The 22,584-nt window shown below is 44.8% G+C and overlaps 1 protein-coding gene and 1 long non-coding RNA gene across 2 annotated transcripts in view; one reads left to right on the top strand and one right to left on the bottom strand.

The window, feature by feature from the left end:
* The window catches only part of LOC111977897 (uncharacterized), a 176,937-nt gene that overhangs the window by 139,278 nt on the left and 15,075 nt on the right, over nt 1–22,584 (bottom strand). The gene's annotated exons all lie outside the window — the stretch shown is intronic.
* LOC111971428 (leucine-rich repeat and calponin homology domain-containing protein 1) overlaps nt 1–22,584 on the top strand; it is a 95,690-nt gene that overhangs the window by 67,746 nt on the left and 5,360 nt on the right. The window contains exons 9-16 of the mRNA XM_070448339.1: nt 1,962–2,080; nt 4,408–4,478; nt 5,453–5,533; nt 10,088–10,165; nt 10,260–10,302; nt 16,322–16,438; nt 17,905–17,974; nt 19,184–19,300. Coding sequence (XP_070304440.1) covers nt 1,962–2,080; nt 4,408–4,478; nt 5,453–5,533; nt 10,088–10,165; nt 10,260–10,302; nt 16,322–16,438; nt 17,905–17,974; nt 19,184–19,300 — 696 coding nt within the window. The remainder of the gene's footprint in view (nt 1–1,961; nt 2,081–4,407; nt 4,479–5,452; nt 5,534–10,087; nt 10,166–10,259; nt 10,303–16,321; nt 16,439–17,904; nt 17,975–19,183; nt 19,301–22,584) is intronic.

Genomic DNA, 22,584 nt, shown 5'->3' with positions numbered 1-22,584 from the left:
TGTGTGTGTGTGTGTGAGAGTTGGGGACAGGAAGTAAAGATATACACCAGGAAGGCTATGTCAGCACACACAGGGAGTAGTCTGGGAGGGGGTCACTGATAGGCTGGCGGTCCTCAGACTGGGTGGGAATGGTGTTGAAAGTGAAGGTGGTGTGAGAGTGTAACAGTACTAATGAAGTGTATGTGTAACATGTAAACTCAGCAAAAAAAGAAACGTCCCTTTTTCAGGACCCTGTCTTTCAAAGATAATTTGTAAAAATCCAAATAACTTCACAGATATTCATTGTAMAGGGGTTAAACACTGTTTCCCATGCTTGTTCAAAGAACCATAAACAATTAATGAACATTCACCTGTGGAACGGTCGTTAAGGTACTAACAGCTTACAGGCGGTAGGCAATTAAGGTCACAGTTATGAAAACTTAGGACACTAAAGAGGCCTTTCTACTGACTGAAAAACGCCAAAAGAAAGATGCCCAGGGTCCGTGCTCATCTGCGTGAATGTGCCTTAGGCATGCTGCAAGGAGGCATTTATCGTCGAAGGAATGAGCRTTACACCGAGGCCTGTACTCTGGAGCGGGATCGATTTGGAGGTGGAGGGTCAGTCATGGTCTGGGGCGGTGTGTCACAGCATCATCGAACCTAGCTTGTTGTCATTGCAGGCAATCTCAACGCTGTGCGTTACAGGGAAGACATGCTCCTCCCTCATGTGGTACCCTTCCTGCAGGCTCATCCTGCCATGACCCTCCAGCATGACAATGCCACCAGCCGTACTGCTCGTTCTGTGCGTGATTTCCTGCAAGACAGGAATGTCAGTGTTCTGCCATGGCCAGCGAAGAGCCCGGATCTCAATCCCATTGAGCACATCTGGGACCTGTTGGATCGGAGGGTGAGGGCTAGGGCCATTCCCCCCAGAAATATCCTGGAAAGAGTGTGTTAACATCTCACAGCAAGAACTGGCAAATCTGGTGCAGTCCATGAGGAGGAGATACACTGCAGTACTTAATGCAGCTGGTGGCCACACCAGATACTGACTATTACTTTTGATTTTGACCCCCCCCTTTGTTCAGGGACACATTATTCCATTTCTGTTAGTAACATGTCTGTGGAACTTGTTCAGTTTGTCTCAGTTGTTGAATCTTGTTATGTTCATACAAATATTTACACATGTTAAGTTTGCTGAAAATAAACGCAGTTGACAGTGAGAGGACGTTTCTTTTTTTGCTGAGTTTGTGTTAAATGGCAGGCTTGATCAGACTGACTCAGATGAGATGAGGGCCGTCACCTTTTAGTCACTAAGCCCTCTAATTTATTGGAAGAATGTGGCCTGGTACAACATGGTGGACTCATCAATCCTTTGGAAAAGTGTAGCAGAGAGGACAATACAGCTGCCTCAGACTATCTGGGCTGTTATATTAGCAGAGCTCGGATGGATGCGAGAGAGCGAGCTTTGCCTTAACAGCAGACTCGTACATTTCCTCAGCGAAAACAATGTCCTGAGCATTGTCAAAATTGGCTTTTTACCAAATTACCGTACAACAGACCACATATTCACCCTGCACAGACCACGTATTCACTCTGCACACCTTAATTAACGAACATGCATTGTTTATTTAAATGCATTGTTTATAAAAAATAAAAAGAAAGAGATTTATGAATGGTTAAACAGATATGCATGAAAATACCCTCAAATACTGTACTGTCACCTTCTGTACATTTGAATACAAATCCAATGCTGACGTATAGAGACACATAAAAACATAAATCTTCATTGTCCAAATATATACGGAGGGGAGTGTAATGTTGTTTCACTATCCACCCAAATCTCATAAACAAGCGATCAAACACTATATTTTCAACATATATATATATAATATATAAGGGACAGTATCTCTATACAGTACAGCCTTTGAACTGTGACATTCTTTCCATTGATCTCTGACCTCGATCTCTGCCCCCTGTAGCGGACCCCCACGGGGACGGGGTGCGACTGATAGAGGAGAGCCCCACTGAGGCCCTGAAGGAACAGTTTGGCTACAGAGATTCTTCTGCTCTCAGCAACTGCTTTGTCAGCTACATCAAGGCAAGGCCATTCTCTCTCTCTCGCACTCACTCACTCCCTGAAAGATTTGGTTTAAAGTTAATTAGGTGAGCAACTTGCTGAATTCATACATTTTGACATTTGGGGTGAACTACCCCTTTGATTTTGGGTAAACTTTTTCTACCTGGGTCTCAGCATCATCCATTATGAGCTAGATGTCTAGACTGACTCTGGAGCTGTTACTAAGGATGATAATGTGCATATCTGCACCTCCACTTCCATTAAGGCTGTCTGTATTGTCAAAGATTCATGGGGAAATGGCCGTGCTGTAAATAATGAAAGTATTGGTGTTTTTAACAGAATGAAAAGTGTAGCTGATGTGTTCAGACTTCCAGTCTCATGTATATTACATTCGTTCTCTATGACCCAGTACTGTTTATCCGATCACACTTTCATCCATCAACTCTTGGTGAAGACTTTTGGATGACCGGTAGGCTTGATTAATGGCCCTTAATGATACTGTAACGTTAATGCATATGGATGGAATATGAATCTTCAGTAATCATTAAGATTGCAATTTAGATAATGATATATTGATATCGCAGTCATCTCAATAGGCCAGTATGGATGATATCGCAGTCATCTCAATAGGCCAGTATGGATGATATCTCAGTCATCTCAATAGGCCAGTATGGATGATATCTCAGTCATCTCAATAGGCCAGTATGGATGATAACTTAGCTCATGCTCAATAGGCCACTATGAATGGATGATAACTGCTCAGTATCACTTCTATGGCGCCAATCGCATCCAGATCCTTAGGTAAGTCTGGCTGCTGAAATCGTTCGTCATGCTCAGATAGGAGCACAGCACGTAGCGAGGATGTAATTTGTCAGTTTCTCAATTAGGCATAGAAGTATGGATGAATATCTCAGTCCTGCTCAAATGCAAGGCCTGGTATCCTTTTTGTTCCCGTTGATCTATCTCGTCATTCTCAATTAGCGCAGTATATGGGGATGTATGTCTAGTAGGATCATGTGCTCTAATAGGGCGAGTATGGATGTGATGTAAGCACATTCAGTTCATCTCAAATAGGGCCTGAGGTGTTAGTGGATGGAAGTTCAGTCATTCAATAGTGGAGATAATGGAGTGGAGCAATATAATTCATCAATCTCATGGACAGTACCATCTGCGGCTGGTGATATCCTCCAGATCATCTCAAATGGCCAAAACGCTCTTGGCTAAGATGGATTATTTTCTTAGTCTATCTCCTCACAAATATGGCAGTAATTCCGATTAGAAAAAAATATTAATAATCTTAGTCTGTCTCATCTGGATCAGGACCCAGTATTGGGATGATATCTCAGTCATCCTCAATAGGCCAGTATGGATGATATCTCAGTCATCTCAATAGGCCAGTATGGATGTATCTCAGTCATCTCAATAGGCCGTATGGATGAATCTCAGTCACTCAATAGGCCAGTAGTTGGTGGAGTGATAGATTGCTCAGTCAAAAGTCTCAGTCAATCTATAGCCCAGTCATCTATATAGCCAAAGAGGATGATATCTCAGTCATCTCAATAGGCCAAGTATGGACTTGATATCTCAGTCATCTCAATAGGCCAGTATGGATGATATCTCAGTCATCTCAACTAGGGCCAGTATCGTGATATATCAGTCATCTCAATAGGCCATGATGGATGATATCTCAGTCATCTCAATAGGCAAGTATGGGATGATTCTCAGTCATCTCAATAGCGCCAGTATGATGATTTCTTCAAAGCATTAATAGGGTCCAGTATGGTGATATCTCAGTCATCTCAGTAGGCCAGTATGGATGATATCTTCAGATTAGGGTCCCGGAAAAACTCCTGGTACTCTTGATTACTATTCCCACCATTTCTCCGTCTTTTATTTTCTATCTCTCACCTCTCCCTGCTGTCCATGGGTGTGTGACAACAAAATTAAACACTGTACATAGACATTTTAAATGTCTATGTCCTTTGAAACTTGTGAGTGTAATGTTTATTGTTAATTTTTGGTTTATTCCACTATTGTTTATCTTATTCACTTGCTTTGGCAATATAAACATGTTTCCAATGCAAATAGAGCCCATGAATTGAATTGATAGGGTGGTCTCATCTTCAACCCCATGTGGTTGTGTCAGCGATCTTGAACGAGGGAAGGGGAGTGTGAGGGGGTGGCATCTGGGTTGCTTATTCACTCTCTCACTCACTATGAAAAAAGTCTAGTGACGGTAATGTTGAACCGCAACCAATCGCTGGGCTGGTCCTCTGGATCAGTGACCTGACGCAGCTGATGTCGCGTGTGTGTAACTCGGTGTGTGTGTGTGTGTCCTGCTCGTGCAGGGACGGGCGGCAGACTACGACGAGCCCCTCAGGATAGAAGAAGAAACACACTGGGCCTCTGAAAGACGTGAGTATACCTCCTCCATCCGTCTTCCATCTCGTCATCCATTCCAGTTCTCTCCTTTGTTGCCTCCCTATTCGTCTCTGTATCAGTCTTTGTAGTGGTGTGTGTTTCTGTGTCAGGGCTCTGGTTTTTCTGTCCTTTCTTTCTCCCCTCTCTCTACATCGTCTCTTTCTCTCTTCGCTCTCGTTTCTCTCTCTCGCTCTCTCTTTTTCTCTCTCTCCGCTCTCTTTTTTCTTTCTCATGCTTCATCTTTCTCCTCTCTTTTTCTCTTCATTCGCAGTTTTTTCATTTCCTTTCCTGTCACTCTCGCTCTCCTTTCTCGTCGTTTTCTCCGGGGTTCGCAGTTCTTTCTCTCTCTCTCTCGCTTTTCTTTCTCTCTTCTCCTTTTCTCTTCGTCGCTCTTGTCGTCCTCTCTTCTCTTCTCGCTCTCTTTCTCTCGCTCTCTTTCTCTCGCTCTCTTTCTCTCGCTCTCTTGCTTTCTCTCTCTGGGCTACAGTATAAGGTGTTATTTTTGTCTTTATGCATCCATAGGCAGTAGTACTCTTTGTCCATCTGTATTCACGTTGATTGATGTACACTGTCAGCACTTTACTGTAGGCTAAAGTAGAAACGTCTTTGGTGACTTTTGAGAAGCTGTGCTGCTCCCAAGTTGTTCTTGGCTCTTCTATATTGTGGTCGCTGTTTTCTTAGATGAAAGATAGACCCACGCTGTCGAATGTGGCCCAAAAAGAGGCTTGGGAAAATGCTCTTTATTTTAACAGACCATCACCATACTATTTTCTTGCCACAGCAAAGCTATGTGTGTTCTGCTACAAACCACATGATGTATTTTGGTTGTGCCTTTGAAATCTATACCAGGGCAACATTAGGTTAGCGTTTAAAATATTCTTCATATGAATGTTGTCATATTAAAAAAATATTATGTATTGGGGAAACGTGGTTCTAAATTGTAAACAAGATGACTCACTTCCTGGCCCATAGGTCAAAGGTCACAGAAGGAACACACATTGCCATGATCAACCAGCTGAAGGAGGCTGTGGAGCTACTACAAGACCCTAACAGGTGGGCACCATTATGATACTTAATTAACATAAACATGTTGAGCACCTCCAGGCTTACATGCATACAAGCTGTTGATGCACGCCTTTGGAACATTACATTTTTTGTTGTTGTTGAAAAATCCATTTAATATACAGTAGGCTACACTATCACAATACAACTGTTATTTATTTAGTTGTGATAGGCTTATAAACTTGGGAATGTCTTAGAAGTCAAAACATGGGCTGCATGATGCGGCTCTATATTGACGTCTGCTGATGTAAAAAGGGCTTTAAAAATAAATATGCTTATATAGAATGTGCTTATATAGAAACCCAGCCTAAACCCCAAACGGCAAGCAATGTAGATGTAGAAGCATGGTGGATAAGAAAAACGAAGAAAAACTCCATAGAAAGGCAGGAACCTAGGAAGGAACCTAGAGAGGAACCAGGCTCTAAGGGGTGGCCAGTCCTCTTCTGGCTGTGCCGGGTGGAGATTATAAGAGTACACGGCCATTAAGACCAGATTGTTCTTCAAGATAGATAGATGACCAGCACGGTCAAATAATAATCACAGTGGTTTTAGCGGGTGCAACAGGTCAGTACCTCAGAAGTAAATGTCGGTTTGCCTTTCATAGCCGAGCATACAGAAGTCGAGACAGCAGGTGCGGTAGAGARAGCAAGAGAGAAAAACAGCAGGTCTGGGACAAGGAAGCACGTCCGGTAAACAGGTCAGGGTTCCATTGCCGCAGGCAGAATAGTTGAAACTGGAGCAGCAGAACGACTAGGTGGACTGGGGACAGCCAGGAGTCATCAGGCTAGGTAGTCCTGAGGCATGGCCCTAGGGCTCAGGTCTTCCGGGAGGGGAGGAATATATAATTAGAGGGAGCATACTTAAATTCACACAGGACATCAGATAAGACAGGAGAATTACACCAGATATAACCGACTGACCCTAGCCCCCCGGCACATAGACTATTGCAGCATAGATGCAGGCTCTCGAGTGGCACAGCGGTCTACCTCTCAGTGCTAGAGGTGTCACTACAGACCCGGGTTCGATCCCAGGCTGTATCATCACCGGCCTTGATCGGGAGTCCCATAGGTAGGCGCACAATTGGCCCAGTGTCGTCCGGGTTAGGGGAGGGTTTGGCCGTGGTAGGCCATCGTTGTAAAATAAGAATGTGTTCTTAACTGACTTGCCTAGTTAAATAAAGGTTAAATAAAAATGGATAGTGGAGGCTGAGACGGGGGGGGGTCGGTGGACACTGTGGCCCTGTCCGACAATACCCCCGGATAGGGTCTACCAGGCAGGCTATAACCCCACCCACTTTGCCAAAGCACAGCCCCCACACCACTAGAGGGATATCAACAGACCACCAACTTACTACCCTGAGACAAGGCTGAGTATAGCCCACAAAGATCCCCTCCACCGCACAAGCCCGAGGGGGAGCAAATCCAGACAGGAAGATCACGTCAGTGACTCAACCCCCTCAAGTGACCCCTCTCTCAGTGGAGAGAGGGGAGCCGGCCAGGCAGAGACAGCAAGGGCGGTTCGCCTTGCCGTTCACCTTCGCACCCCTGGGCCAGACTACACTCAATCATAGGACCTACTGAAGAGATGAGTCTTCAATAAAGACTTAAAGGTTGAGACAAAATCTGCGTCTCTCACACATGGAAGGAGAAAGCCCTGCCTCCAGCTGTTTGCTTAGAAATTCTAGGGACAATAAGGAGGCCTGCGTCTTGTGACCCGTAGCGTACGTGTAGGTATGTACGGCAGGACCAAATCGAAGAGATTGGTAGGAGCAAGTCCGTGTAATGCTTTGTAGGTTAGCAGTAAAACCTTGAAATCAGCCCTAGCCTTAACAGGAAGCCAGTGTAGCCATTTAGTTTCTTACTTGTTTCTGACTGACAAGTTCTGTTACYCAAATCCCTAATTTGTTTATGAAATACAATCCCTATTCACTCAACCCTTGCTCTCTTTATGTGAAACATTTAAGAGTTGCATGCATGTGACCAATAGGGCCTGACCTATAGCCTATCATAATCACATCAATAAATTGGTTATAACAAACTCCAAACACAGTAAGGTCGACAGCAAAATGGATGCGGAGGACATGAAAGCAACTTGAAACGGGTGAATGTTTACTGGTTGCTCAGGAGGGAAAGGTGAAGTCAGATCTATGGAAGACATTTTACTTAGTTGTAGAAACTATTGAAGATCAAGATAAAGGAGGGTATAGCAGTAAGTGTTGTGAGTTATGTTGCTGTTGGATTACAATAGTATTTTGTTTCTGGCCATTTGGTACAGTTTAGACAACACTAAATATGTGTACCAGAGAGGCTGTTGTAATGGAAAAGAATATAATATATAAAGCCTTTATTATAGCAGACTGAAAACAGTTACATGCATTTGGCAATTGCGGTTTATTTATTGTTGAGGCAGCTCCTTTTGTTCATTTTTAAAAAACTAAAATGCTTGATTGCATTTCAAGCATTAATGTCTCGTATGCTGTGATGGCATGAACAAATTAATGTTTGATTGATACAGTAGCCTATATATTGAAATATAGGCCTAAGTAAGTTACGGTATTAAGACAAAACAGGACATGCTCTTAGGCCTACAGCTAGGTGGTGGTTATACAAAGATACTATACAAAGCCTACTCATGATAACGAAATTACTTTTTATTATAATGATGATCATAATAGTAATTGTAATAATAACAATAAGGAAATCAAGAAAAGGGAGGATATAGGACCAGGAGCTGCGTGCATATTATGTGTGACAAACAGGTGCTGTTAGATTATTATATTCTTCTGCCTGTTTGGAACAGTGTAAACACGAAATAAATTATAAGTAATACCAATCTGTTGATTTTTTTTTTTTTTTTTMGATGGCAAAGATTAAAAACGTCAATCTGTAAAATAGCTTTTTCCTACATTTTGCCGTTGCATGAGGCTTGGTGCTCAGTAGGCTATTAAACAAACACTCAAACATGCAACAGAAGCAAGATCTATCCAACGTGGGAGAAAGCACATTTGTTATAAAATAATATTAAACTGACCGAATATATAAACGCAACATGCAACAATTTCAAAGATTTTACAGAGTTACAGTTCATATAAGGAAATCAGGCCCTAATCTATGCGTTTTCACATGACTGGGCAGGGGTGTAGCCATAGGTGGGCCTTGGAGGGCATAGGCCCACCCACTGGGGAGTCAAGCCAATCAGAATGATTTTTTTTCCTCACAAAGGGTCTTTATTACAGACAGAAACTCAAGACGATCCCGCATGTGAAGAAGCTGGGATGTGGAGGTCCTGGGCTGGCGTGTTCTGCGGTTGTGAGGCCGGGTAGACCTACTGCCAAATTCTCTAAAATGACGTTGGAGGCAGTTTATGGTAGAGAAATTAACATTAAATTCTCTAGCAACAGCTCTGGTGGACATTCCTGCGGTCAGCATGCCATCCTATTGATATGCCACATCAGGCAGGTGGATGGATTATATTAGCAAAGGAGAAATGCTCGCTAATAGGGATGTAAACAAATTTATGCACAAAATTTGAGAGAAATKAGCTTTTTGTGTGTGGAACATTTGTTATTTTTTCACCTCATGAAACATGGGACCAACACTTTACATGTTGTGTTGATATTTTTGTTCAGTGTAGATTTATTGGAGTTGCATTTTTTTTACATCATATAACTCTATACAATTTCAGTATCACATGTATTAGAGTGATGGACTGTGCCATCCCTGTGGCCGCCGCAATGTATTAGTCCACTGAGACAGGCGGGAATCAGACAGGTGTCTTGTGCACCATATAAAAATAAAAATAAATTGCGACTGCTTAATAAATTGCAACTGCCGTTAGCTAGTTTGGTAGACTACCTATCAGCTCCATTGTGCAGTTTTGGATGGGATTACCGTGACCAACAGTCACAGGGACTGTGGGGGTGACTCGTGACTGCTGGTGTGGTGGTAATAAAGTCACCGGGACAGCCCWATACATGATTATCATAATAATTTGTTGTCTTCTATATGAAGTACCGTTGGAACATTGCATTGAAAACTTTGGAGTACCGTTATCCCTACTGAATCAGAGGTTACATTTATGACAAGAACAAGTACATCCCCCAACCCAACAGATGGCTCATTATCATATGCAGATAGGCAGTCAAAATCGCCCATACACAGCCCAATGCTCAGTCTGTAAAATATATTATCCACCTTGTGTCATCTAATCATATTTCAGGTCAATGTTATTGAAATGTCCCACTTGGCCATATCAGAATGTTGTCTTTGTAGCTACTATTCTGTATTTGTTTAATTCTTTCAAAGCCCAGTCATTGGCACACACACTGTGCCGCATGCTGCTCTCTAACATGTATATGGTAGCAGAAATGGCACATTTGACTGTCTTCCTTGGTTCTGTGAACATCTAGTTCAGTACAGGGACTGGATAACTCTGGGGCTGTCTCAGTGGAGGTGAAAGAGACTCATTGGGCATTGAGCGGTAAAACTTGTGGGGATCTGTGTAGTTGCTTGACGCTACTCTCTCTTTCTCTCTCTCTGCTCTCAGAGTGAATATGGAAACAGAGGACCTGTCTGGAATTCAGCTCTACCCTGTTGAGATGGTCATGGTGGAGGACTCTCTCAAGTAAGGCTGTGGTGTGTGGTGTGTGGTGTGTGGTGTGTGGTGTGTGTGTGTGTGTGTGTGTGTGTCTTACTCACTCTCTCTTCTCTCACTACAGTGGCCAAGACAGTGATGGCAGTGAAGGACAAACCACACCCAAGGTGAGACCTCTTTCCTATGAGAATCACATGGTTTTACTGCATAATGCACACACCTACAAGCACCTATATTGCATGGACTATGACCATAGTGTGAGTATGTGTATCATCTGTATGTGCAGTGAAAGGGTGTGTGTGACGGTGTCAAACTGTAAAATACATCAGTAGCATCTGTGTTAGACTTAAGACCCCTCTCCTGGGTTAGTGTGTGTTTAGTTTCCCTCCCTGAGCAAGCAGCCCTGCCCTTCCTCCTCCTCTGATGTAATTTCCTGTCTACTGTAATATACACTGCTCAAAAAAATRAAGGGAACACTAAAATAACACATCCTAGATCTGAATGAATGAAATATTCTTATTAAATACTTTTTTCTTTACATAGTTGAATGTGCTGACAACAAAATCACACAAAAATTATCAATGGAAATCAAATTTATCAACCCATGGAGGTCTGGATTTGGAGTCACACTCAAAATTAAAGTGGAAAACSACACTACAGGCTGATCCAACTTTGATGTAATGTCCTTAAAACACGTCAAAATGAGGCTCAGTAGTGTGTGTGGCCTCCACGTGCCTGTATGACCTCCCTACAACRCCTGGGCATGCTCCTGATGAGGTGGCGGATGGTCTCCTGAGGGATCTCCTCCCAGACCTGGACTAAAGCATCCGCCAACTCCTGGACATCTGTTGTGTGGCTGTTGGTGGATGGAGCGAGACATGATGTCCCAGATGTGCTCAATTGGATTCAGGTCTGGGGAACGGGCGGGCTAGTCCATAGCATCAATGCCTTCCTCTTGCCGGAACTGCTGAAACACTCCAGCCACATGAGGTCTAGCATTGTCTTGCATTAGGAGGAACCCAGGGCCAACCGCCACCAGCATATGGTCTCACAAGGGGTCTGAGGATCTCATCTCGGTACCTAATGGCAGTCAGGCTACCTCTGGCGAGCACATGGAGGGCTGTGCGGGCCCACAAAGAAATGCCACCCCACACCATGACTGACCCACCGCCAAACCGGTCATGCTGGAGGATGTTTCAGGCAGCAGAACGTTCTCCACGGCGTCTCCAGACTCTGTCACGTCTGTCACATGTGCTCAGTGGGAACCTGCTTTCATCTGTGAAGAGCACAGGGCACCAGTGGCGAATTGCCAATCTTGGTGTTCTCTGGCAAATGCCAAACGTCCTGCACGGTGTTGGGCTGTAAGCACAACCCCCACCTGTGGACGTCGGGCCTCATACACCCCCATGGAGTCTGTTTCTGACCGTTTGAGCAGACACATGCACATTTTTGCAGGGCTCTGGCAGTGTTCCTCCTGCTCCTCCTTGCACAAAGGCGGAGGTAGTGGTCCTGCTGCTGGGTTGTTGCCCTCCTACGGCCTCCTCCGCGTCTCCTGATGTACTGGCCTGTCTCCTGGTAGCCGCTCCATGCTCTGGACACTACGCTGACAGACACAGCAAACCTTCTTGCCACAGCTCGCATTGATGTGCCATCCTGGATGAGCTGCACTACCTGAGCCAATTGTTGGGGTTGTAGACTCCGTCTCATGCTACCACTAGAGTGAAAGCACCGCCAGCATTCAAAAGTGACCAAAACATCAGCCAGGAAGCATAGGAACTGAGAAGTGGTCTGTGGTCACCACCTGCAGAACCACTCCTTTATTGGGGGTGTCTTGCTAATTGCCTATAATTTCCACCTGTTGTCTATTCCATTTGCACAACAGCATGTGAAATTTGTCAATCAGTGTTGCTTCCTAAGTGGACAGTTTGATTTCACAGAAGTGTGATTGACTTGGAGTTACATTGTGTTGTTTAAGTGTTCCCTTTATTTAGCTCTGCTGCTCGTTGGTATTTGAATATTCTTAAGATGACTTGTTTGTAGTATAACATATTTGAGCTGTGGTGAAGTGAAGCTTGAATTGCTGTGGTAGATGTACACTACATGACCAAAAGTATGTGGACACCTGCTTGTCGAACATCTTATTCCAAAGTCGGGCACTGATGTTGGGCGATTAAGCCTGGCTCAGTCGGGATTCCAATTCATCCCCCAAATGTGTTCGATGGGGTTGAGGTCAGGGCTCTGTGCAGGCCAGTCAAGTTCTTCCACACCGATCTCGACAAAACCATTTCTGTATGGACCTCACTTTGTGCATAGGGGGCATTGTCATGCTGAAACAGGAAAGGGCCTTCCTGTTGCCACAAAGTTGGAAGCACAGAATCATCTAGAATGTAATTGTATGCTGCAGTGTTAAGATTTCCCTTAACTGGAACAAAGGGGCCTATTCCAAACCATGAAAAACAGCCCCAGACCATTATTCATTCTCCAACAAACTTTACAGTTGGCACTATGTATTCGGGCAGGTAGCATTCTCCTGGCATCCGCCAAACCCAGATTCGTCTGTCGGACTGCTAGATGGTGAAGCGCGATTCATCACTCCAGAGAACGCGTTTCCACTGCTCCAGAGTCCAATGGCTGCAATCGTTAAACCACTCCAGCCGACGCTTGGCATTGTGCATGGTAATCTTAAGCTTGTTTGCAGCTGCTTGGCCATGGAAACCCATTTCATGAAGCTCCCGACGAACAGTTCTTGTGCCGACGTTGCTTCCAGAGGCAGATTGGATCTTCGGTAGTGAGTGTTGCAACCTAGGACAGACGATTTTTACGCGCTATGCGCTTCAGCACTTAACGGTCCCGTTCTTTGAGCTTGTGTGGCCTAACACTTTGTGGCTGAGCCGTTGTTTCTTCTAGACGTTTCCACTTCACAATAACAGCAGTTACTGTTGACCGGGGCAGCTCTAGCAGGGCAGAAATTTGACGAACTGACTTGTTGGAAAGGTGGCATCCTCTGCCCCCAGCTGTGCTCTGGACACCATATGTGAACTGATTGTCCCCCATCTATCTTCAGAGCTCGTGCTGCTAGGCGACCTAAACTGGAACATGCTTAATACCCTAGCCATCCTACAATCTAAGCTTGATGCCCTCAATCTCACACAAATTATCAATGAACCTACCAGGTACCACCCCAAAGCCGTAAACATGTGCACCCTCATAGATATCATCCTAACCAACTTGCCCTCTAAATACACCTCTGCTGTTTTCAACCAAAATCTCAGCGATCACTGCCTGCATCCGTAATGGGTCAGCGGTCAAACGACCTCCACTCATCACTGTCAAACGCTCCCTGAAACACTTCAGCGAGCAGGCCTTTCTAATCGACCTGGCCGAGGTATCCTGGAAGGATATTGATCTCATCCCATCAGTAGAGGATGCCTGGTTATTTTTTATTTTTTTAAATGCCTTCCTCACCATCTTAAATAAGCATGCCCCATTCAAGAAATTTAGAACCAGGAACAGATATAGCCCTTGGTTTTCTCCAGACCTGACTGCCCTTAACCAACACAAAAACATCCTATGGCGTTCTGCATTAGCATCGAGCAGCCCCCGTGATATGCAACTTTTCAGGGAAGCTAGAAACCAATATACACAGGCAGTTAGAAAAGCCAAGGCTAGCTTTTTCAAGCAGAAATTTGCTTCCTGCAACACAAACTCAAAAAAGTTCTGGGACACTGTAAAGTCCATGGAGAATAAGAACACCTCCTCCCAGCTGCCCACTGCACTGAAGATAGGAAACACTGTCACCACCGATAAATCCACTATAATTGAGAATTTCAATAAGCATTTTTCTACSGCTGGCCATGCTTTCCACCTGGCTATCCCTACCCCGGTCAACAGCACTGCACCCCCCACAGCTACCCGCCCAAGCCTTCCTCATTTCTCCTTCTCCCAAATCCAGTCAGCTGATGTTCTGAAAGAGCTGCAAAATCTGGACCCCTACAAATCAGCCGGGCTAGATAATCTGGACCCTTTCTTTCTAAAACTATCTGCTGAAATTGTTGCCACCCCTATTACTAGCCTGTTCAACCTCTCTTTCGTGTCATCTGAGATTCCCAAAGATTGGAAAGCAGCTGCGGTCATCCCCCTCTTCAAAGGGGTGGACACTCTTGACCCAAACTGCTACAGACCTATATTATTCTACCTCTGCCCTTTTCTAAGGTCTTCGAAAGCCAAGTCAACAAACAGATTACCGACCATTTCGAATCCCACCATACCTTCTCCGCTATGCAATCTGGTTTCAGAGCTGGTCATAGGTGACCTCAGCCACGCTCAAGGTCCTAAACGATATCAAATTGAATCTTGGAAGTCGCTCTATGACGTAAATGAAAATGTAATTGTAAATGTACGAAACATTACTGTGCAGCCAAATTCATTGACCTGGCCATGGCTTTCGACTCTGTCAATCACCACATCCTCATCGGCAGACTGACAGCCTTGGTTTCTAAATGATTGTCTTGCCTGGTTCACCAACTACTTCTCTGATAGAGTTCAGTGTGTCAAATCGGAGGGTCTGTTGTCCGGGCCTCTGGCAGTCTCTATGGGGGTGCCACAGGGTTCAATTCTTGGACCGACTCTCTTCTCTGTATACAATATTGATGTCGCTCTTGCTGCTGGTGAGTCTCTGATCCACCTCTACGCAGACGACACCATTCTGTATACTTCTGGCCCTTTTTTTGGACACTGTGTTAAAACCCTCCAGGCGAGCTTCAATGCATACAACTCTCCTTCCGTGGCCTCCAATTGCTCTTAATACAAGTAAAACTAAATGCATCTGCTCTTCAACGTCGCTGCCTGCACCTGCCGCCTGTCCAAACTCACTACTCTGGACGGCTCTGACTTAGGAATATGTGGACAACTACAAATACCAGGTGTCTGGTTGACTGTAAACTCTCCTTCCAGACTCACATCAAACTCTCATCAAATTACATCTAGAATTGGCTTCCTATTCCGCAACAAAGCATCCTTCACTCATGCTGCCAAACATACCCTTGTAAAACTGGCCATCCTACCAATCCTCGACTTCGGCGATGTCATTTACAAAATAGCCTCCAATACCCTACTCAATAAATTGGATGCAGTCTATCACAGTGCCATCCGTTTTGTCACCAAAGCCCCATATACTACCCACCAATGCGACCTGTACGGTCTCGTTGGCTGGCACTCGCTTCATACTCGTCGTCAAACCCACTGGCTCCAGGTCATCTACAAGACCCTGCTAGGTAAAGTCTCAGCTCGCTGGTCACCATAGCAGCACCCACCTGTAGCATGCGCTCCAGCAGGTATATCTCTCTGGTTACCCCAAAAACCAATTCTTCCTTTGGCCGCCTCTCCTTCCAGTTCTCTGCTGCCAATGACTGGAACGAACTACAAAAATCTCTGAAACTGGAAACACTTATCTCCCTCACTAGCTTTAAGCACCTTGTACATACCCTTGTAAAACTGACCATCCTACCAATCCTCGACTTCGGCGATGAGCAGCTCACAGATTACTGCACCTGTACATAGCCCATCTATAATTAAGCCCAAACAACTACCTCTTTCCCTACTGTATTTATTTATTTATTTTGCTCCTTTGCACCCCGTTATTTCTATCTCTACTTTGCACATTCTTCCACTGCAAATCAACCATTCCAGTGTTTTACTTGCTATATTGTATTTACTTTGCCACCATGGCCTTTTTTTTGTTTTTGCCTTCACCTCCCTTATCTCACCTCACTTGCTCACATTGTATATAGACTTATTTTTCTACTGTATTATTGACTGTATGTTTGTTTTACTCCATGTGTAACTCTGTGTTGTTGTATGTGTCGAACTGCTTTGCTTTATCTTGGCCAGGGCGCAATTGTAAATGAGAACTTGTTCTCAACTTGCCTACCTGGTTAAATAAAGGTGAAAAATGACTGTGCCACATTTGAAAGTCACTGAGCTCTTCAGTGAGGCCATTCTACTGCCAACGTTTGTCTATGGAGATTGAATGGCTGTGTGCTAGATTTTATACACCTGTCAGCAACAGGTGTGGCTGAAATAGCTGAATCCACTAAYTTGAAGGGGTGTCCACATACTTTTGTGTGTATATATAGTGTACTAAGTAGATGTACAAATAAGTTCCACCGGTTGGTATGTTCTATCTAGTGGGACACTCCCGAAGGAGGCTTTGAGTTCCAGAAGAAACGAGAGTTGATTCTAGAGAGGGCCAGGCTGGAGGCCCAGCTTGCATGCCAACAATATGAGACACATATGTCCAACCAGGTAAACCTAGTAACGAGCCATGGGTGGCCACTCCCCTCAGGCTTACCAGCCAATCCCTGCCTCTGACTTCCCTCATCTTTGTGTGTGTGGTCACTTCATGCTCTTAACCACTGGTCYCAAGTCAGTTTTTGTGTGACGTATTACATAGTTCAGACGAGGGCTATAGTAGGGGTAGCTGATCCTAGATATGTGGTTAAGGGCATTAGAGGGCAAATCCTAACTCAAGATCTGTGCGTAACTTGAGTTTTCTCAAAAATCTGCCATTGACTTCAGTGCAAGATTGCTTGAACGTTTGTTTACTTGGATCTCAAGTTAGGATTCAGTCTCGTGACCAGTAGTTGTGTTTGCTGGTGTGACCTCTATCCTGTTACCTAGTCACCTCATGACCTTTTAGATCTGTGTGGCGGTCTGCTGTTTTAAATGTCTATAACTTTGATCTTACCTTTTTGTTTACGCTTCTAGAGGTAGATGAAGGGAATTATTTGAGGCAGGTGCTTGTGTGTAGTGTTGGTGTTTTTGTTGACTGTGTGAGATTTAGTTGTGTGTTGTATGTAGCATGGCGCTATAGTTAGTAGTTTGAAGTTGGCCAATAGTTTACAAACATGAGGATTTGACCCCGCCCCAGTCTGCTTCAATACCATGGTAACTGTTGCCCAGATACAATATATAACAATAAATGTTGCCCAGATTGTTCCGATCCTTCAGAGCAAGACTGGGATTGGCTCACACACTTTAAAGACCTAAACAAATGCTTTTGAGCTTAAAAGTTGGTTTAATGTCATTAAAAAAGCGCTAGCTGGAGAGTTGACAACCCTGAAGTTGAAATAGACCAGCACCAAGGGAGGAGGAACAACAGCATAACACATAACAAGGAGAACAAGACTTCATTGTATGTGGATTCTTTAAAAAAATCTTCAACAATGCCATAGCGTTGTCACACACACACAGCGAGAGAGACAGGGCCCACTATTGGGAACAGTGTACACAGCCAGCTCTGTCACCACATAGCGACAGCTTGTCCAATACGAGCTACATGGTCATAGCAACAGTTACCTCAGCACAATCAACTAATTAGAGTTGAAGCAATATTGATATTACCAAACCTCTAGATACTGTGCAACCCATGAGATGTATTGACCAATCCAAGCTAGAGGACAACTGGCCATGCTAGTCAATCTGGGTGAGGGTCAGAGAAAGGGACAGGGTGAGTTGTGCTCTAGTTAAGCCAGCTCAGAGGTCATCTTTAGTGTTTCATAGTATAGGATGCCAAGCTCCAATCAAAATCCTGAACACACGTACATCATACACACATACACAGAGGTCACAAATATACACACATTCAATACCAGCTGTCTTGTCCCCAATTGCCCATATAGACCTGGACAATGTGTATGTATTATGCAAGTGTACTCTCGGGATAAGAGGGTCCCTAACCTTTATGTTTGTACTCCCATGGACTCTATCAGGGAGAAGACAGAGTTCCAGGCAGCGGTCCCACGTTTACCACCCCTGCCTTTGGGCTGAAGCCCCGCTCTGGTGAGTGCAGGCTGGGAATGGCACAGTATGGAGGGTGGGTAGAGGCCTGGATGGGTGGGTGAAGGGATGGGTACATCTCTATACCTACCACAATCCATAATTACATGATACTACTGTCCCTAAATCCATCCTTTCACTCCAACATAAAGACATGGATGCCCTTGATCCGCTCTGCTTCTCCCCCAAGTTCTCCCACACCTCGATCCTACTTTTATGGGGTTATAAGATTATCCCAAGGTAAGAAAGACCTGGGCAGTTCCTCCAATGGTCAAGAGTCAGTCGCCCCCCCCAACTACCCCAACTTGTTCCCCTCAGACTAGAACTTCTGAGACACACGGTATCTCATAACGCCCTCTGTGCTCAAGTCCCGTAAAGCAGCAGCAGTAGTTGGGCCGTGCTGTAGAGGCTACCAGCCCTGTCCTGGCTAACATGCAATGCTCCCACAATGTTTCTGTAATGCTGTGTGAACAATACGGAAAAAGTGATGTGTGTTTGCTTAGAAGGCGTGGATGTGAGTACTCTGCACCCAATCCCAAAGAGTGGCTATGGAGGAAGACGCATACAAGGTGTCATCCATCTTTTAGCTAACTAACTGGAGGACTGGTTAGCTACCTCCCGTGGAACAGAACAGGTCCACAGATTCTGAGTTGAGAAAAAAAATCTTTTACAAATCCTCTACCTGTTTGGTACTGCTCAGGGTCAGATGGCTTTGGGTGCAGGTTCACTGAAACGACTCTAGCATCTGATATTTGCTGCTTGTAGAAATAGAGCTAGCATCCATCCAGCTAGTTGCTACGTACAGTAGGCTACTACTGTAGTGTGTCAAATTTAGCTGTAGGCTACCATTAACAGCATGTCATGAAATCTGTATTGTGAAATGGCACTAATATTGATTTATTTTCTTTATGTATTTTTCTTCTTCATGGCATCTCTTTCACATCTCCTTTGTTTCCTCTCCTTCGACTACTGCATGACCTCTTACACCAATTCTCACTCCAATCACACCCCTTTATCTAACCCAACCTGCCTTTGCATGCGATTATCAACTGCTGCTGCCTGTTTCGTTCCCTTGTCTTTTAAAATTCAAACTGTTTTTTTTCCCGGAAATTTCCCTGGTGTCTCGGGTGTGGTTTTGGGTTTTGGAATGGATCTGTCTTGTTCTACTTGGCCTCTCCCCCTATACCTTGCCCTCCGCCCCTCTTCCTCTAGCCCCCGCCTCACTGCCCTGCTCGCCCCCGCTCTGTCTCCGCCCCCTCCTCACACAGGCCCTGTCCGTCGATAAAGACACTCCCCCTAGACCAGGCGATGGAGGCATGCACAGCAGTGGTAGGTCACTCCTCCCAACTAATTGGCCAATCGGAGGCCTCGAAACCAAACACAACTAGACACAGTCAGATGTTTGCAAACCATTTGCGTTGTGTGACTCCCTCCTGTTTCTCTCTTTCTCCTTCTCTCGCTCTCTCTCAACTCTTTCTCTCACTGTTTCCTTTTTCTATATTTCCACCTGTAACTCTTTCTACCTATTACACTCTGTGATCTCTCATCTTCTCTCTATCCCTTGTTCCAAGCCATGGGTGAGTGTGATGAAAGTGTGCACTGTACTTTTGCAGTCACATCTGTGCCTTGGACCACATGTTTGGGGTGTTTTCGATTACTCCGTTCCCTGTGTGTGTGTGTGTGTGTGTGTGTGTGTGTGTGTGTGTGTGTGTGTGTGTGTGACGCTGCAGAACTCTGAGGATCAAAGGAGAGCCTCCACACTTCACACACTCCTCCTCTTCCTTCATCTTTCCATCCCTCCATCTGTTCTCATGTTGGCACGTGTGTTGTGGTGGCACATGGTAAAAGTTAAACCGTGTGTCTGTACGCCACTGCATCAATGTGGTTGAAGACATTGGAAGGGGGTCTGCTATACAGAAGCTAGTTCCAAGACCACCCAACAACACACACACACAGATACTCTCTGATGCACATACACATTTATACATACAGATGTATTTTGTCTAGCTCTGGACATTACCACATTCTGTCTGACAGAGAGAAATTGTTCATTCCTCCTGCAGTCATTATCAGCCGTATGTTCACTCCCAGTACAACCACAGTCCAGATCTGGCAACACACACAGACGCCACCCTCCATTAAGTCCCCTTTGATACGGGCTCTGCCTAACAGTGCATTATAGCCTTTGGGAAATGAATTAAACACAGACACAGTATCTTTCATGCCAGGGCTGATATTGGTGGGAAAGCAGATTGGGTACTGAGATATCTGATGTCATGCACTCACTCACTCACTCACTCACTCACTCACTCACTCACTCACTCACTCACTCACTCACTCACTCACTCACTCACTCACTCACTCACTCACTCACTCACTCACTCACTCACTCAGCCCAGTACGTACATACGAACGGAGTATCTTGCTGTTCCTCTCCCCTGGCTTCCTTTCTATTGCTCATGGTATTTATAGTTTTATATTTTAACTGTTAGATAATGGTCTCACTGGGGATATCCCACTTCCATAAGGAGGGAAACAGAAAGCTGCCGACAGCCATTTCCCCCAGGGCGACTCATGTTACATGATTGTTCAACATTGTTCAAAGTGTGCGCTTTTATGATATCAGCATGGATTCAAAGTCAACATTAACTTTTTAGCACTCTCCCGTTGCTAATGATAATAGTTCAATAGGTAGATTATAATAACAAAGACATTCCAAAAGAATGTCCTGAAGAAAGAAAAAAGGAGTGTTCCAAGGAGCAGTAATGTTGGACAATCGGTCATGGAATTCCCAAGTAGTGAGAACAGTGGTGATAGCTTTGTTTTTCAATKAAGATATAACCAATCACCAGTAAACGGGTCAGGCCTCAGGGAGGTGACATCACCAGTAACCAATAGGTGAGATCACGAGTGGCTGACCTCATTAACAGCCAATGAGCTCTCAGAACCCAGTCTGAGGGCGCCATTCCAACTCCAAGTGTGTCTAGGGCAGGTCTCTCCAAACATGTTCCTGGAGAGCTACCGTCCTGTAGGTTTTCACACAAACCCGAATCTGGCACACCTGATTCTAATAATTAGCTGGTTGATAAGATTAATCAGGTTAGTTACAACTGGAGTTGGAGCGAAAACCTACAGGAGGGTATCTCTCCAGGAACAGGGTTGGAGAGCCCTGGTCTAGCGTCACACCATCACCAGTCGTTGGTAGCACAGTTACACAACCTGTTTGTGTGTGGATGCTTGAGGGCTGATCGAGGAAGCAGAATGACTGTACTGATACTGAATGACCGTATGGTGCAGTAGCTTTTATTGACCTTTGAACTCATAAACAACACCAGCTGTTGACAGTTTTATTCTCTGTGGGTCKGTGATGTCACACAGTAGCAGCCCTGACTAGAGAGGAACCAGGATTTTAGACTTCCTCTCTGATACAGGATTTCCTTCTGGGCTAGAACGCCACTGGGCGGCCATTAGACAGGGTTAAATTGGGTTTGTTGTTGAAAGCATGACACACACAATATTCCTCTCTCTCTTTCTCTCTCTCTCTTTCTCTGACCCCCTCACAGTGTGTGCCCTCAGAGGCCCAATCTGTGTCTATTACTCTGGGAAAAATGAATGCTTTGCTATTACACACACACATACACTAAATATACAAAACTATGTGGACACCCCTTCAAATTAGTGGACTCGGCTATTTCAGGGACACCAGTTGCTGACAGGTGTATAAAATCGAGCACACAGCCATGCACTCTCCATAGACGAACAATGGCAGTAGAATGGCCTTACTGAAGAGCCCTGTGACTTTCAATGTGTGTACACACACACACACTACCGGTCAAAAGTTTTAGAACACCTACTCATTCAAGGGTTTTTCTTTATTTTTACTATTATTCTACATTGTAGAATAATAGTGAAGCCATCAAAACTATGAAATACCACATATGGAATCATGTAGTAACATCAAAATATATTTTATATTTGAGATTCTTCAAATAGCCACCCTTTGCCTTGATGACAGCTTTGCACACTCTTGGCATGCTCTCAACCAGCTTCACCTGGAATGCTTTTCCATCAGTCACGAAGGAGTTCGCTCAAATGCTGAGCACTTAGCTGCTTTTCCTTCACTCTGCGTTCCAACTCATCCCAAACCATCTCAAATGGGTTGAGGTCTGGTGATCGTGGAGGCCATGTCATCTGATGCAGCGCTCCATAACTCTCTTGGTCAAATAGCCCGTACACAGCCTGGAGGTGTGTTTTGGGTCATTGTCCTGTTGAAAAACAAGTGATAGTCCCACTAAGCACAAACCAGATGGGATGGCGTATCGCTGCAGAATGTTGTGGTAGCCATGCTGGTTAAATGTGCCTAGAATTTTAAATCACGGCAGTGTCACCAGCAAAGCACCCCATACCATCACACCTCCTCTTCCATGCTTCACGGTAGGAACCACACATGCGGAGATCATCCGTTCACCTACTCTGTGTCTCACAAAGACACGGTGGTTGGGAACCAAAATTCTCACATTTGGACTCATCAGACCAAAGGACAGATTTCCACCAGTCTTATGTCCATTGCTCGAGTTTCTTGGCCCAAGCAAAGTCTCTTCTTATCGGTGTCC

The sequence above is a fragment of the Salvelinus sp. IW2-2015 genome, linkage group LG2 (genome assembly GCF_002910315.2).
Source record: "Salvelinus sp. IW2-2015 linkage group LG2, ASM291031v2, whole genome shotgun sequence".
NCBI classification, from domain to species: domain Eukaryota; kingdom Metazoa; phylum Chordata; class Actinopteri; order Salmoniformes; family Salmonidae; genus Salvelinus; species Salvelinus sp. IW2-2015.
The sequence above is the reverse complement of the archived record's forward strand: the minus strand, read 5'-3'. Positions and strand labels throughout refer to the sequence as shown.